Source organism: Coloeus monedula (assembly GCF_965178545.1).
Source record: "Coloeus monedula genome assembly, chromosome: 5".
Classification (NCBI taxonomy): Eukaryota; Metazoa; Chordata; class Aves; order Passeriformes; family Corvidae; genus Coloeus; species Coloeus monedula.
Window position 1 is genome coordinate 74,620,568 of NC_138785.1, and position 12,569 is coordinate 74,633,136.

Here is a 12,569-nt window from a genome sequence, read left to right on the forward strand (position 1 = left end):
GCCACAATATTTTGGAACAGCAGAGATGGGGAGCCCTAATGGCCTGGTGCTGCCAGTGTGTTCGGTGCTTTCCACAGGGAAAATCCCACCGGTTCTTATTAGTGGATTATCTTAAAGTGAATCTGTGGTGCCAGCAGTGGTGGCCTTCCCTGCCTCCTAAACCCTCCACGCTGTGCTGTGAGCCCTGGAGGAGTTCTCCAGCACAATCACCTGGGCATGGCATCAGAATGCTTGGGCTTGGAAGGCATCTTCAAGGGCCAACCCCTCTGCAGTGAGCAGGGACATCACCTGGATCAGGGAGGATGAGGGATCGAGGAAGGGGAGACGCCACTGCTCTTAGTCAGGTGCCAGCTGGTGCCGAGGTAGTGCTGGTGTTGGATTGTATGTTAATTTATGCTAATTACGGTTATCCTCAGGCCACAGCTGGAGAGGAGATGGAGGCCAGATACACTTGTTAGTCCTGCTAAATCCTCAGCACGCTGGGAACTTTATTGGGAACAGAGGTGCAGGATGTGGTCCTGCATGAACGCTGGATCCTGGACACTGAGCCCATGTGCCAAGGGAAGGGTAAAATCAGGGGACAGTCTGGGGTAAACTCCCCCAAACTTTGAACATTTGTGATTTGGGGCTTCATGAGACAGAGATGGGATTTTTGTTCTGCAGCTCTTGATGCAATTTATTATCCTGTTACAAAGATCCTGAGCAGGCAGAGGGCAAATTCTGCCCACCTCACTGAGTGCAGATTTCTTTGGGTCTGGTGGCATGTCCAGGACTGTCCTTGGTGGACCCTGAGGGTAAAACCATAGGACAGACCCTCAAAAGGTCTTCTGCTCCAGCTTTTCATGGGAAAGGGAGCCTAGATGAGGTTATGTAGGCAGGGACAGGGCAGGGACATCCCTGCTGGTTTTGCTGCTTTCTCCCAGCTCCTTTAGTGCAGACCCCTTCAATTTTTTCTGCTTTCTCACAGGTCTGGAGCTGTCTCACTGTGTCGGGACCAACTCGCTGGGCCCCGCTGGGCCTTGGAGGTCGGGGGGGCCCTGCAAGATGAAGAGGGTCCGCACAGTCTTCAAACCAGAGCAGCTGGAGCGGCTGGAGCAGGAGTTCCTGAAGCAGCAGTACATGGTGGGCACGGAGAGGGTGGACCTGGCTGCAACTCTGCATCTCACAGAGACTCAGGTAAGGGATGTGGGAGCTGGGCTGGCGAACTGATCCTGGGGCTGCTCTGTGGTGATGTTCCTGCTGGGAAGCGCGGTGGGAGGAGGACACGGTGCAAAGTGACCCGTGGGACACCCTGCTGCCAGGTGACATTGAAGAGTTGTGCCTGGAGTTTGGATGGTTTCTGGATAAGATTTCTGAATCCATGAAGTGGAACAAAAAGCATCCAGGAACACAGCCCTGCTGTGCTTTAGAGTTCGAGCTGGGTTGGTTGATGTGTCTGCATTGTTACGATCCTCTGGAGACTGTGTTTCAAGGGTCCTTTCATGACACTCGATATAATTATTTCCCTGCTCTTCCCAAGGAGTTCCTGCTCCTGCCACAATAAACTGCTTGTTTAGTATGGAAAGAACGAGCCAGGTGATCTTCCACAGCGGGACCTAAATTCAGCTGGGGAAAAGGGAGAGCAAAGCAAGGCCAGTTCTGGGGGGACAAGGGATAATTTTCGGCGGTCTCATCATGTCCTCTGGCAGCTGCAGTCCTGGGGATGGGTTCAGGGGCTCCTTAGGGAGCTGCTGCCTTCACTTCCCTGGCCAGAATCTCCTCAGTGCAGCTGCATCCCCCTCTCCCCTGATCCTTTCCAATCACCGCTCTGCCCTCTGTAGTTTCACCTCCTCCTGTTCTCATTCACTATTCCTTGAGGGAATAATGCATGTCTCCATTTCAAGGAACTCTGCTTTTTGGGGATATCCACCACAGAAGCATGTGGTATTGGAAAAGGGTTCCTGGAGCCCTTGGATTAAGCTGTCGTGCCTTTCTCATCCAGGTGAAAGTCTGGTTCCAGAACCGGAGGATCAAGTGGAGGAAGCAGAGCATGGAGCAGAAGGCAGCAAAGCTTTCACAATTTGGGGTGATCCAGCCTGCCAGTGCCGACTCCACGGACAGCAAGGAGCACGAGGAGGACACCGTGGACGTGGAGCTTTGAGCAGCCGAGGAGATTGGGCTGGTTTTTGATGCCTGGGGATGTGTCTGCGCTGCTTTGGTCCAAGCGAGACTCATCTGAGAGCTGGAGCTACAGGACTAAACTGCAGCCAGCTGGAGGGAACCCCCCTGAATTTCTTCGGCTGCTGTTTGGTAGCCCTGTGCTGTAACTCCTGGGGCTTCATCACTTGATGGCAGGTGATCTCCTGTTTGCTCTTGAAGCACCAAGACACACAAAAAAATTCCAGCAGAGAGACTGGGGTGGCAATCAGGGTATCTCTGGTGCTGGGGTGACAATCAGAGGGTGACTTTGATGTTGGGGTGATAATCAGAGAGTCTCTGATGCTGGGCAGACAATCGGATGCTGTCTCTGATTGCTCTGAGCACAAGGGCATTTAAAACCAGGGTCACATATGTTATGTGTGGCAGTGTGCTCTGAGGAGTGAGGAGAATCTCGCTGATTGCTTTTCCTTAACTTGACTCCCGTGTTTGATGCTCAGAGCAATCACAACCAAAAACCCCCAGACTGGGGAGCCCTTTGCTCCCACCCGCAGACCCGTTGCTCCTGCAATGCGATGAGCAGGGTCTGATCCTGCCCTGGAGCAGAGGTGCCTCCTCTTGTCAGTGCCTTGGTTTACCTGTGCCTTTTTTACGGCTTCCCAAACCCAGATTCAGAGCCCAGTGGTCTCTGTCCCCTGGCACTGCTGTCCTTGCCCGAGGTGTGTACGCTGCTGCTGCTGCTGCAGGGACCAGGCCCCGGGCTGGCCGAGGTGCAGGGAGGGAGGCTGCTGTAAAAACCAGCTTCCCAACACCTCTGCTGCTTCAGACGACCCCCTGCCCCGCATCCAGATGTGCCATTCTGGCCAGACGGCAGCTGCTCTGTTCTCTCCTCATTATCCGTGCAGGTGCCCTGGGACACAGCACCTGGAGTGCTCGGAGCACATCTGCAGCGGCCCGATGCAGTTACCAGCTGGATTTCTGGGGGGCAGGGAGGGCTTTGGGGGGTCAGGACTAAGGACTCAGGCTGTCACCTTGCCTTCCTACGGCTGCTCAGGGTAGCAGCCACCACAGCCCATCAGCTCAGGATAATTCTGTCTCTTCCTGACCTAGAACACTGTATATCACTCTACTCTTATATTGTTATTTATAGAAATATCTTCTTTTTTTTGCCTTAATAAGTGTCACTTATTTATTTACCTTAATAAAAATCAAGTTAATTTTAAAAAAAGAGATGGAATGAGTGCCAAAAAAAAAACCAGAAGGAAAAATTTCCAAGTACTCACTTTAATGTTCAGTTGAAATTAGTAAGAAAAAAGTGAAACCAAATGTATTTTCATCCTTCTCAAAAGAGTTGGAGGATTTTTTTTCTTAATAAACTGTTTTGGACAAAAGATATACTAAAGATCTTTTTTTTCAATTGACTGATGACCCCATATCAAAGTAGATGAAGGGTGTTATTATCTCTGGGCTGGTTCCTGCAGAGATAAAACTACATTTTCATTAAGACAAGTCGTGCCCGGTGAGTATGGGGTGCTCAGGCTCCTGGAGAACAAGGACCTGTGTCTGCAGGTGGATGTGGCCAAACCCTCTCTGCAGCTCCTGCTCTGCCAGCCTGAGGGGCTGGAGTCCAGGAGGGGAACAGAGCTGGGAAGGGGCTGGAGCTAGAGCGAGTCCAGGAGGGGAATGGAGCTGGGAAGGCTCTGGAGCCCCAGGAGCGGCTGAGGGAGCTGGAAAGGGGCTCAGGCTGGAGCAAAGGAGGCTCAGGGGGGACCTTGTGGCTCTGCACAAGTCCCTGACAGGAGGGGGCAGCCAGGGGGGTCGGGCTCTGCTCGCAGGGAACAGGGACAGGAGGAGAGGAATCACAGAATTACTGAGGCTGGAAAATCCCTCCAGGGTCATCGAGTCCAAGCCGTGCCCGATCCCCCTCTTGTCCCCAGCCCAGAGCACTGAGTGCCACGTCCAGGCCTTCCCTGGACACCTCCAGGGATGGGGACACCAAACTTCCCTGGGCAGCCCCGTCCAATGCCCATCCCACTGTTTCCATGAAGAAATCACTGTGGAAACGGCCTCAGGTTGTGACAGGGGAAGTTTATATGGGATAATGGGGAAAATTCATTCACAGAAAGGGCTGTCCAGCCCGGGCACAGCTGTCCAGGGCAGTGGTGGAGTCCAAATCCCTGGGGGGGATTTAAAAGCTGTGTGGATGTGTCACATGGGGACATGCCTCAGCTGTGGCCTTGGCAGTGCCAGGGAACACTGGACTCGTTAGTCTTAGAGGGTTTTCCCCACATAAATATTCCATGACTCCCTGAGGATGTAATGGGAACAGGAGTCACGGCAGCATTGTCCCACCTGTGCCTTGTCCTTGTCGCCCCTGCCATGGGCAGTGTGATGGAGAACAGCCTGCGCTGGCTCCACCGGCGCTGGATCCCACAGCACGGCCAGGGAGCGTGGCCCTGGCAGCCTGTCTGTCCCTTGTCACGCGGCCGGGTGGCCGCAGCAGTGTCCGGCCCTGCGGCTACGCTGTGGGTCAGTGTCCAGTCCTGCGGCCGTGCTCCAGCTGCTGTTCTGGGCATGGAGGGGGCAGCTTCAGCCTTGTCACCCGGTGTCGTGTCCCCGCCACGAGCCGACAGTGACATCTAGTGACACCAAATCACTCCCCAAAGCCCCGAATACGGAATCGTCCCAAATTCCCAACCGTGCTCCCGCCGCCTGCTCAGCAAGGCGCGGGGCTCAGCCTCAGCGCTCTGAATTAGTAAATACAACCAAACAGGCATTTCCGTGGACTCCAAGGCTTTGCAGACCCCCAAGCAGGAGGTAGCGAGGGCAGACTGGCCACAGTAGCGTGTTTTGAAGGCTTTTTTGGGGAAAGTCGGGCCAGTTTTGGGTGCGCAAGGCAGTGGGCGATGCCTCCTCTCTCCACGAGGGGAGACCTCAAGTGAGGGGGCAACTTGTGTTCCCGCCTGACAGGGCTGTGACGGCTATTCCTCTACCATTAAATAATAATTAATAATAGGGGAGAAACAGCAAACTCTTGTACGATTAGGGGCGGCAGTGGGAGCGTCCCGGCCCCGTTTTGGGGCGTTTTGACGGTGTTTTCAGACGGTGGCAGGGGCTTTGAAAGGGGGGGCCAAGATGGCCGCCGGCCCCCGTGCGCCCCGGGGCTGAGGGGGGCGATGGCGAGCGCGGGCCCCTGAGGGGCGCAGGGGGCGGGGGAGGAGGAGGAGGAAGAGGAGGAGGAAGAGGAAGAGGCGCTGCCCGGCGGGTCAGGGCGGGGAAGTCGCCGCCCGAAGATGGCGGCCGCGGCGGGGGGACACGCCGGGGCTGCGGCGGAGGCGCGGTTCATCAGCAGCGCCAAGGTGAGCAGCCCGCGGTCTCCCCTCCGTGAGGGTCCCTCCCTTCCCGCCCAGCCTGGGGGGACAGAGGGAGTCGAAGCCCACAGGGTCCCCTCGGGATGGAGCGGTTCCCTCAGCCTCCGGGTATGACTCGGCTTCGGGCGCGTCCCTGACCCGCGGTTGTCCCTCGACAGGGGAAGGGCTTGTTCGCCACCAAAAACATCCGCAAAGGGGAAACAGTGTTCGTGGAGAGGCCGGTGGTGTCATCCCAGTTCCTCTGGAACGCCCTGTACAACTACCGAGGTGAGCGGCTGGCGCTGGTGGCACGTCCCCATCCCTGTCACCTGTCCTGGTGAGGTGACCGCGGGGCCCCAGAGGAGCTGCCCTGTACCAAGGGAAAGGTTCGGGTTTGTCTTAGTACCTCTGTAAAGGTGGCCCTGCTGCCTTTTCTACTTTTGCACGAAACTGTTGACAAGTTCAGGTGTTGTCTGAGGGATGGTGACTTCCACCAGCTCTGGAAGAATGTGTCAGGTGCCATCATAGAATCTTGGAATGGATTGGGTTCGGTTGGGTTGGAAGGGACCTTAAAGATCATATTCCACCCCTGCCGTGGGCAGGGACACCTTGCCCTAGCGCAGGTTGCTTTAAGCCCCACCCCCTTGTTCCTCTCTGATGTTGGTACCAGTCTTGTTGTCTTGCCCTGAGTTCTGGCCTCTTTCCTTTCCAAAGGCTTTCCTGTGGCATGTGTCTGTCCATCCATCCATCCATCCATCCATCCATCCATCCATCCATCCACCCACCCACCCATCCTTCCTTCCTGTCTCCCCACAGCCTGTGATCACTGCCTGCGGGCGCTGGAGACGGCGGAGGAGAACGCCCAGCGCCTGCTGGGGAAGAGCTCCCTGGTGCTGCCTCACCCGGAGCAGTGCAGCATCCGGAAAGACCTGCACCAGCAGTGTCCCCGCTGCCAGGTACGGGACTGCCTGGAGCCACCATGGTCTTCTTGGGATCGTTGAGTCCTTTCCATCCAGCCAGGCTCTTGTGCTGTCTGCCTTTCCATGCTATGGGCTAAAGAACCAGGGCTCTGCTGGTCAGGGAGGGGGCACAGCTGGCTCTAGGAGCCCCTTTTCCTGCTGCCACAGCCAATGCCGGTGCTGTCCCTCGCTCTAGGTGACGTACTGCAGTGCAGAATGCAGGCAGGCAGCTCTGGAGCAGTACCACCAGGTCCTCTGCCTCGGCCCATCGCGGGACGACCCCACGCACCCCCTCAACAAGCTGCAGGAGGCGTGGAGGTAGGGCCTGACCTGCCTGCTGCTCCACAGCCAGGGGAGGTGGCTCTCCTGGGCTGGCTGGTTGGGTGATGGGGTGTTGGCAGCCCAAGGGTTTGGACACGCAGCTGAGCACTCCTTGTTTTTCTCCCAGTCAAGAGCTACAAAGCACTGAGCTGCACATCCCTCACTCCTGCCGTTTCATGGTGCTCCTGCAGATCTCCACCCTCTGGGAGATCCTCCTTGTAGCGTCTCATGGGCCCATAAATTTCTGTCCCTGCTTTCAAAAAAAAATGGCCTCAGAGGGGATAAGCAACATCCCTGACCCAAACCTTGTCCCAAGCCCCAGCTGAGTTACCAGCATGGAAGGGGATTGTTTGTATGGCTGGAGCAGGAAGGTGGCTGCAGGTTCCTCTCCACTGGATCCCCACACAGCGGTGCTGCACTGACCACTTTGGTGTGATGGATCAGTGCAGGCCTGGCCACACATATAGCAGCTGCCTCTGCCTCCCTCCAGCTTTTCATTCCCATGCCAGCCCTGACCTGCTCATCTCTTCTCCATCCTAATCCCACAGAAACATGCATTATCCCCCGGAGACTTCCAGCATCATGCTGATGGCCAGGATGGTTGCCACCATCAAACAGGTACAGTGGGTGGTTTTGTTACCTGTTGTGGAAGTTATTCCCAAGGCTCTGTTTCCTTGGCCTGGCTTTCTCAGCATTTATTCTGACAAATCTCCCTCTCTCTGGGCTGTGGAGGAAAGTGGTGTTGGTGCAATGCCTCTGCTTGATTCTTTTGTCAGGCTAAAGACAAGGAGTGGTGGATCAAGGCCTTCTCCCAGTTCTGCAGCAAGACAGCGAATGAAGAAGAGGAGATTGTGCACAAGCTGCTGGGGGACAAATTTAAGGTAAGACCCAGCAGCTCTTGAATCCTTGAGCCTTCCTTCTCCTGCCTGTGTCTGTGAGCCCACAGGTGCAGAAGCCTCATTGCAGCGGGGATGGGAAACACTGGGAATTCCAGGCTTGGAGGGAGGGCCCTGCCAGTGGGGAAGCGGGCTGCTTAGAGGGCTTTGGCCTTGTGGTGCTCCCATGGGATGTGCTGCTCCTTCCTGTGGGGGAGATGTTCCTGCAGTGGGCTGGAACAGTGTGATATTTAGCTGCTGAGTAGGTGGCTTTTGCTGCTAAAATGGGTGGATTTCACGGCTGTGAGGGCAGCAGCCTCCAGCCGTGCAGGGCAGGCCGAGGAGCCTGAGTCCTTCCGGAGCCTCTGGCCTGTGCTGGGCTCAGCCTCAGCCCGGGGCTGACGCCCACAGCACCTCCCACCCTGACCGTGCTGCCACGTCCTGCCAGGGCCAGCTGGAGCTGCTGCGCTTGCTCTTCACCGAAGCCCTCTATGACGAATATCTCAGCAGGGTGAGTGCATCTGCCTCCCAAATAGCCCAGGAGCATTGGCCAGGGCTTGCTTCCCCCAAAGCTCCCTGTGGCATTTGAGGCATTGCAGAGCAAGGTGCTCCTGCAGGCCGGCCTGGACTCAGTTCCTTTGTGCTCTCCCTTGGACAGTGGTTCACTCCAGAAGGCTTTCGATCCCTCTTTGCCCTCGTCGGGACCAATGGCCAAGGCATAGGAACCAGGTAATGGGGCTTTGTGGGCGCTCCTTGCAGGGCAGTGGAGATGTGGAGTGTACGTGGCTGGGTTTAAGAGAGCGGAAAGGAGAGAGAGACTTAAAAACTTCATCCTGGCTGTGTCCCACCCTTTCACGCCCCTCTGCCAGACCGTGGCTGCTCAGACCCACCTTGGATCCTCTCTGGGAGGTCCAGCTGTGTGCTGACAGCACTGTGGGACTGTAACAACATCCCACTGCTCCCTGACAGCATGATGGGACTGTAACAGTGTCCCACTGCTCCCTGACAGCACGGTGGGACTGTGATGGGTCCTGCTACTCCCTGACAGCATGATGGGACTGTGATGGGTCCTCCTGCTCCCTGACAGCACTGTGGGACTGTAACAATGTCCCACTGCTCCCTGACAGCACGGTGGGACTGTGATGGGTCCTGCTACTCCCTGACAGCATGATGGGACTGTGATGGGTCCTCCTGCTCCCTGACAGCACTGTGGGACTGTAACAATGTCTCACTGCTCCCTGACAGCACGGTGGGACTGTGATGGGTCCTGCTACTCCCTGACAGCATGATGGGACTGTGATGGGTCCTGCTGCTTCTGACACCACTGTGGGACTGTAACAGTGTCCCACTGCTCCCGACAGCACTGTGGGACTGTGACAGTGCCCCTGTTTCCCAACAGCTCCCTGAGCCAGTGGGTGCATGCGTGCGACGCGCTGGATCTGCCCATGCTGCAGCGGGAGGAGCTGGACGCCTTCATCGACCAGCTCTACAAGGACATAGAGAAGGGTGAGGCTCTGTGGGAGTGCAGGGACAGGACACGGAGCCTTGGGATGTGAATCTTTGTCCTCCATCCCCTTCCAGTGGGAGGGAAAGGCTCTTGGGAAGTCACCCTCCAGCACCCAGTCCCAAAGCAGTGCTGGCTGTGGGTGTTCCATGCTGATGGACATCCCTTTGTGCTCGTGTGTGGAAGAGCTGGAATGGACTATGCAAAGCTCTAACCCCTCTCTCTGTGCTGCAGAGTCGGGAGAGTTCCTCAACTGCGAGGGATCAGGGCTCTACGTGCTGCAGAGCTGCTGTAAGTAACACAAGGACTGGGAGGAAAACCAGTAGTGAGGGGGGAAATGTCCTGTGCTAGGCTGGCTGTCTTTCTTACAACCCCTGGAGAAAGGGTTTGTGCGTGCCATCTGTGGGATGAGATGGGATGGAGTGCATGTGATGGGTGCTGCTCCCTGTGTCCTCTGGCACCTTGCCCAGCTGTGGAATGGCCAGTCCTGCCTTGGATGCACTCAGATGTGATGTGGGTTCCAGGAGCCACTTAGGCATTTAGCAAAGAGATTGTATTGCCTGTAGGTAACCACAGCTGCATCCCCAATGCCGAGACATCCTTCCCAGAAAACAACTTCCTCCTGCATCTCACTGCTCTGGAGGACATCGAAGCAGGAGAGGTGAGACAGCAGGGCCTGGGTGACATCACACTGTGGCATCTCCCCTGTGTCCCCTCCATCCTCCATGGACCCCAGCCCCAATACCTCCTGTGTCCAGTGTTGTCCTGGCAGAGGAATTCAATCCCCATCCTATGTAGGGGCTGCCAGACCCCGTGTTTCTGCCTGCCTCTGAGAGGGACTGGAACAAATCCTGCTGCTTTGGGATCATGGGGAGTGGTTCTGAGCCCAGCCCGTTTCTGTTTGCTCACAGGAAATCTGCATCAGTTACTTAGACTGCTGTCAGAGGGAGCGGAGCAGACACAGCCGCAACAAGATACTCAGGTAGGGGCTGCCCGGAGGTACCTGAGGGGGAGCTCACACCCCTTTACACCCCAAACAGTCCATCAGGGCAGCACCCCCACCCCGGGCTGTGTGTGCCTTGGGGTGTGGCTGTGCACCAGCTGTGACCTTCAGTGGGCTTGTGACGAGGGGTGTGTGCAGCACATGGTGCTTGTGGTGCTTTGAGCTCCTTGTAAAGTGTTGTAGCCTTGGGGACCAAGGATTTGGGATCCCCCCCTCTCTGCAGGAGTGAGCTGCAGAGTGGGGTAAGTCTCAAGGGTTCTCTGCCCCTCAAGGGTAGAGGTTCCTGCTGGTGGTCACTGTCCCCATGTCCATCACCCTTGTCCTGAGCCAGCAGGATGGAACCCCAAACTCCTCTGGGTTTGACACATTCAGCCCCTTCCTGGCTGTTCTCTTCCCAACCCCCTGCCCAGCAGCAGTGTGGGATCGTACCTGTCTCAACACCATCCCTCTGTCTCCTCCTGCCTGGCCACTTTCCAGGGAGAACTACTTGTTTACCTGCTCGTGTCCCAAGTGCCTCGCACAAGCCGACGATGCCGATGTGACGTCGGACGAAGAGGAGGAGGGCGAAGGAGAGACAGACGATGCCGAGCTGGAGGATGAGATGACAGATGTGTGACCCTGGCCCCGGGCAAGAGGAGAGGGAAGGGACAGGAAGGGAAGGGCCTGGGGGTTCCTCCAAGAGACAGCAGCTTTAATTCTAGAACAGGGTTGTGTTGTGGGGTCGGGTGGGCGCCACGTGCCGGAGGTGCCGGAGTGGGGCAGCCGGGAGCCGGAGGCAGGCCCTGCTCCCGCCTGTCCGTGTTGTCTGTGTGTGTGTGTGTCAGGCTGTCCCCCGTCCCTGTGAGGACAAGCTGTGAGCTGGTGGCCCTCCACCACATCCTAGTTCCTGGCAGGGCTGGCTGGTGCTTGCAGTGGAGGCTGGAGGACAGTGGGATCCAGCCAGCCCCTGGACACCTCGCTGGTCACCTTTTGGCCACTCTGCCGTGTCTGTGCCGGCCGTGGATGCAGAGGAGCTTGTCCTTCCCACCCTGCAGGGACCAGGGGAACGTGTGGGTGTGTGTCTGTGTGTCTGTGCACAAGGGGTACTATTTAATGTCTATATTAGCACTATCTACACACACTGGAGCCGGGGCCCTTATATATCCTCCATCCCATGCCTTGGCCAGCACGGAGGGGCAGGGGGATCTTGCAGGGGACCCTTAGAGGGTGGCTCAGAGCTCAAGTCCAGCAGGGAGAGCGGAGCTGACCCTGCAGGCACCTCCTTCCCAATTCAGCCTCCTTCCACGACACAGAGCCCCAGGCAGCGACTGCAGGCCCGGCCCGTTTGGGGATGAAGAATGGCCTGGAGCTGACATGGGCTGTGGTGTCATCCAAAACCCAAAAGACATTCTGGGTTTTGCAGAGAGGGAGTTGTCCCTCCCTCCAGCCGGCTGTGGGATGAGGATGTGCCCTTGTGGGAGCAGCCATGCCCAGGGATGCTCCATGTGCTGGGTGCTTCCCTGTGCCCGGTGGTCCCACACGGAGATGTGCCAGCACCAAGTGGTCCCGCTGGACATCCCTTGTCATCCATCCCATGCTGCCACCCTCAAGGCCACACCACGCTGCGGTGTCCCTGCCTGCAGACCATGTGGCTGGAGGGCCAGCACGGCTCCCAGCGACAGACAGGCAGCAGGTCAGGGATGCACCCGGGGTTCTTTCCTTCCTCCGTGGATTCTGGGGAGCTGTTTTCCTGCCGCCCTGTCCATGGCAGCTGGATTGTGGGACCGAGGGTGGCACACCTGTGACACTGCTATCACTGCCAGCCCTGCCTCCCACTGCTTGTCCCCAGCCGTCCCGGGGCCGCGTCCCCTTCGGTGTTCGCAATAAACTGAGACTGGTGACAACTGGGGCCCTGTGCTTTGTACTGGTAAACTGGAGGGTGCTGAGGGCAGAGAGGGCTGTGACCCTGGGACTGGTCCCAGGGGGACACAGGTCTGGGGACGAGGGAACAGACACCTATGGAAGTGTGGGCTCTGGATTTGTGACCAGCTCACCCTTGGGGACAGCTGCTGGAGGCTGTGCTGTCTCACGAAGCTCTGACTGAGCCCTGCCCCAGCTGCAGGAGGCACTTGGGAAATTTTACTAGGAAAAAGTTTGAGGATGAGATTTATCCCTTCATCCACTGACTGCTGGAAATAAAAGAGAAACTTCCCTTTCTCTAAAACTTACTCAGACTTCATTAGCTCAGACAAAAATATACAGACAACAGGTGAGCCCTGCTGATACAGATCAAGCCTGTGTCACTCTCCCCCCCATCCCTGCCAGTCCTGCATCCCTCCAAATCAGCAGCACAAGGTCAAATGTTTCCTGGGAAGTGCTGGCCTGCTCTGGGCCTTCACCTCCCTCCCACACAGTCACGGTGCAGTGCCAGGCTCAAGGCTC

The 12,569-nt window shown here is 57.0% G+C and overlaps 2 protein-coding genes across 2 annotated transcripts; both read left to right on the top strand.

Moving 5' to 3' along the window:
• Nucleotides 1-1,044: 1,044 nt before the first annotated feature.
• Nucleotides 1,045-2,140, top strand: LOC309573376 (homeobox protein not2-like; the record flags this gene model as incomplete). The annotated part of the gene is made up of 2 exons (XM_082282274.1): nt 1,045-1,176; nt 1,982-2,140. 2 exons carry the CDS (start codon nt 1,045-1,047, stop codon nt 2,138-2,140), a joined length of 291 nt encoding a protein of 96 aa, XP_082138400.1.
• A 3,234-nt stretch (nt 2,141-5,374) lies between these two features.
• Nucleotides 5,375-12,013, top strand: SMYD5 (SMYD family member 5). The gene is made up of 13 exons (XM_082281459.1): nt 5,375-5,495; nt 5,666-5,774; nt 6,303-6,442; nt 6,642-6,763; nt 7,315-7,384; nt 7,543-7,647; nt 8,090-8,152; nt 8,300-8,370; nt 9,041-9,147; nt 9,380-9,436; nt 9,712-9,806; nt 10,057-10,127; nt 10,626-12,013. Exons 1-13 carry the CDS (start codon nt 5,430-5,432, stop codon nt 10,762-10,764), a joined length of 1,215 nt encoding a protein of 404 aa, XP_082137585.1. The 5' UTR covers nt 5,375-5,429; the 3' UTR covers nt 10,765-12,013.
• The last annotated feature ends 556 nt before the right edge of the window (nt 12,014-12,569 follow it).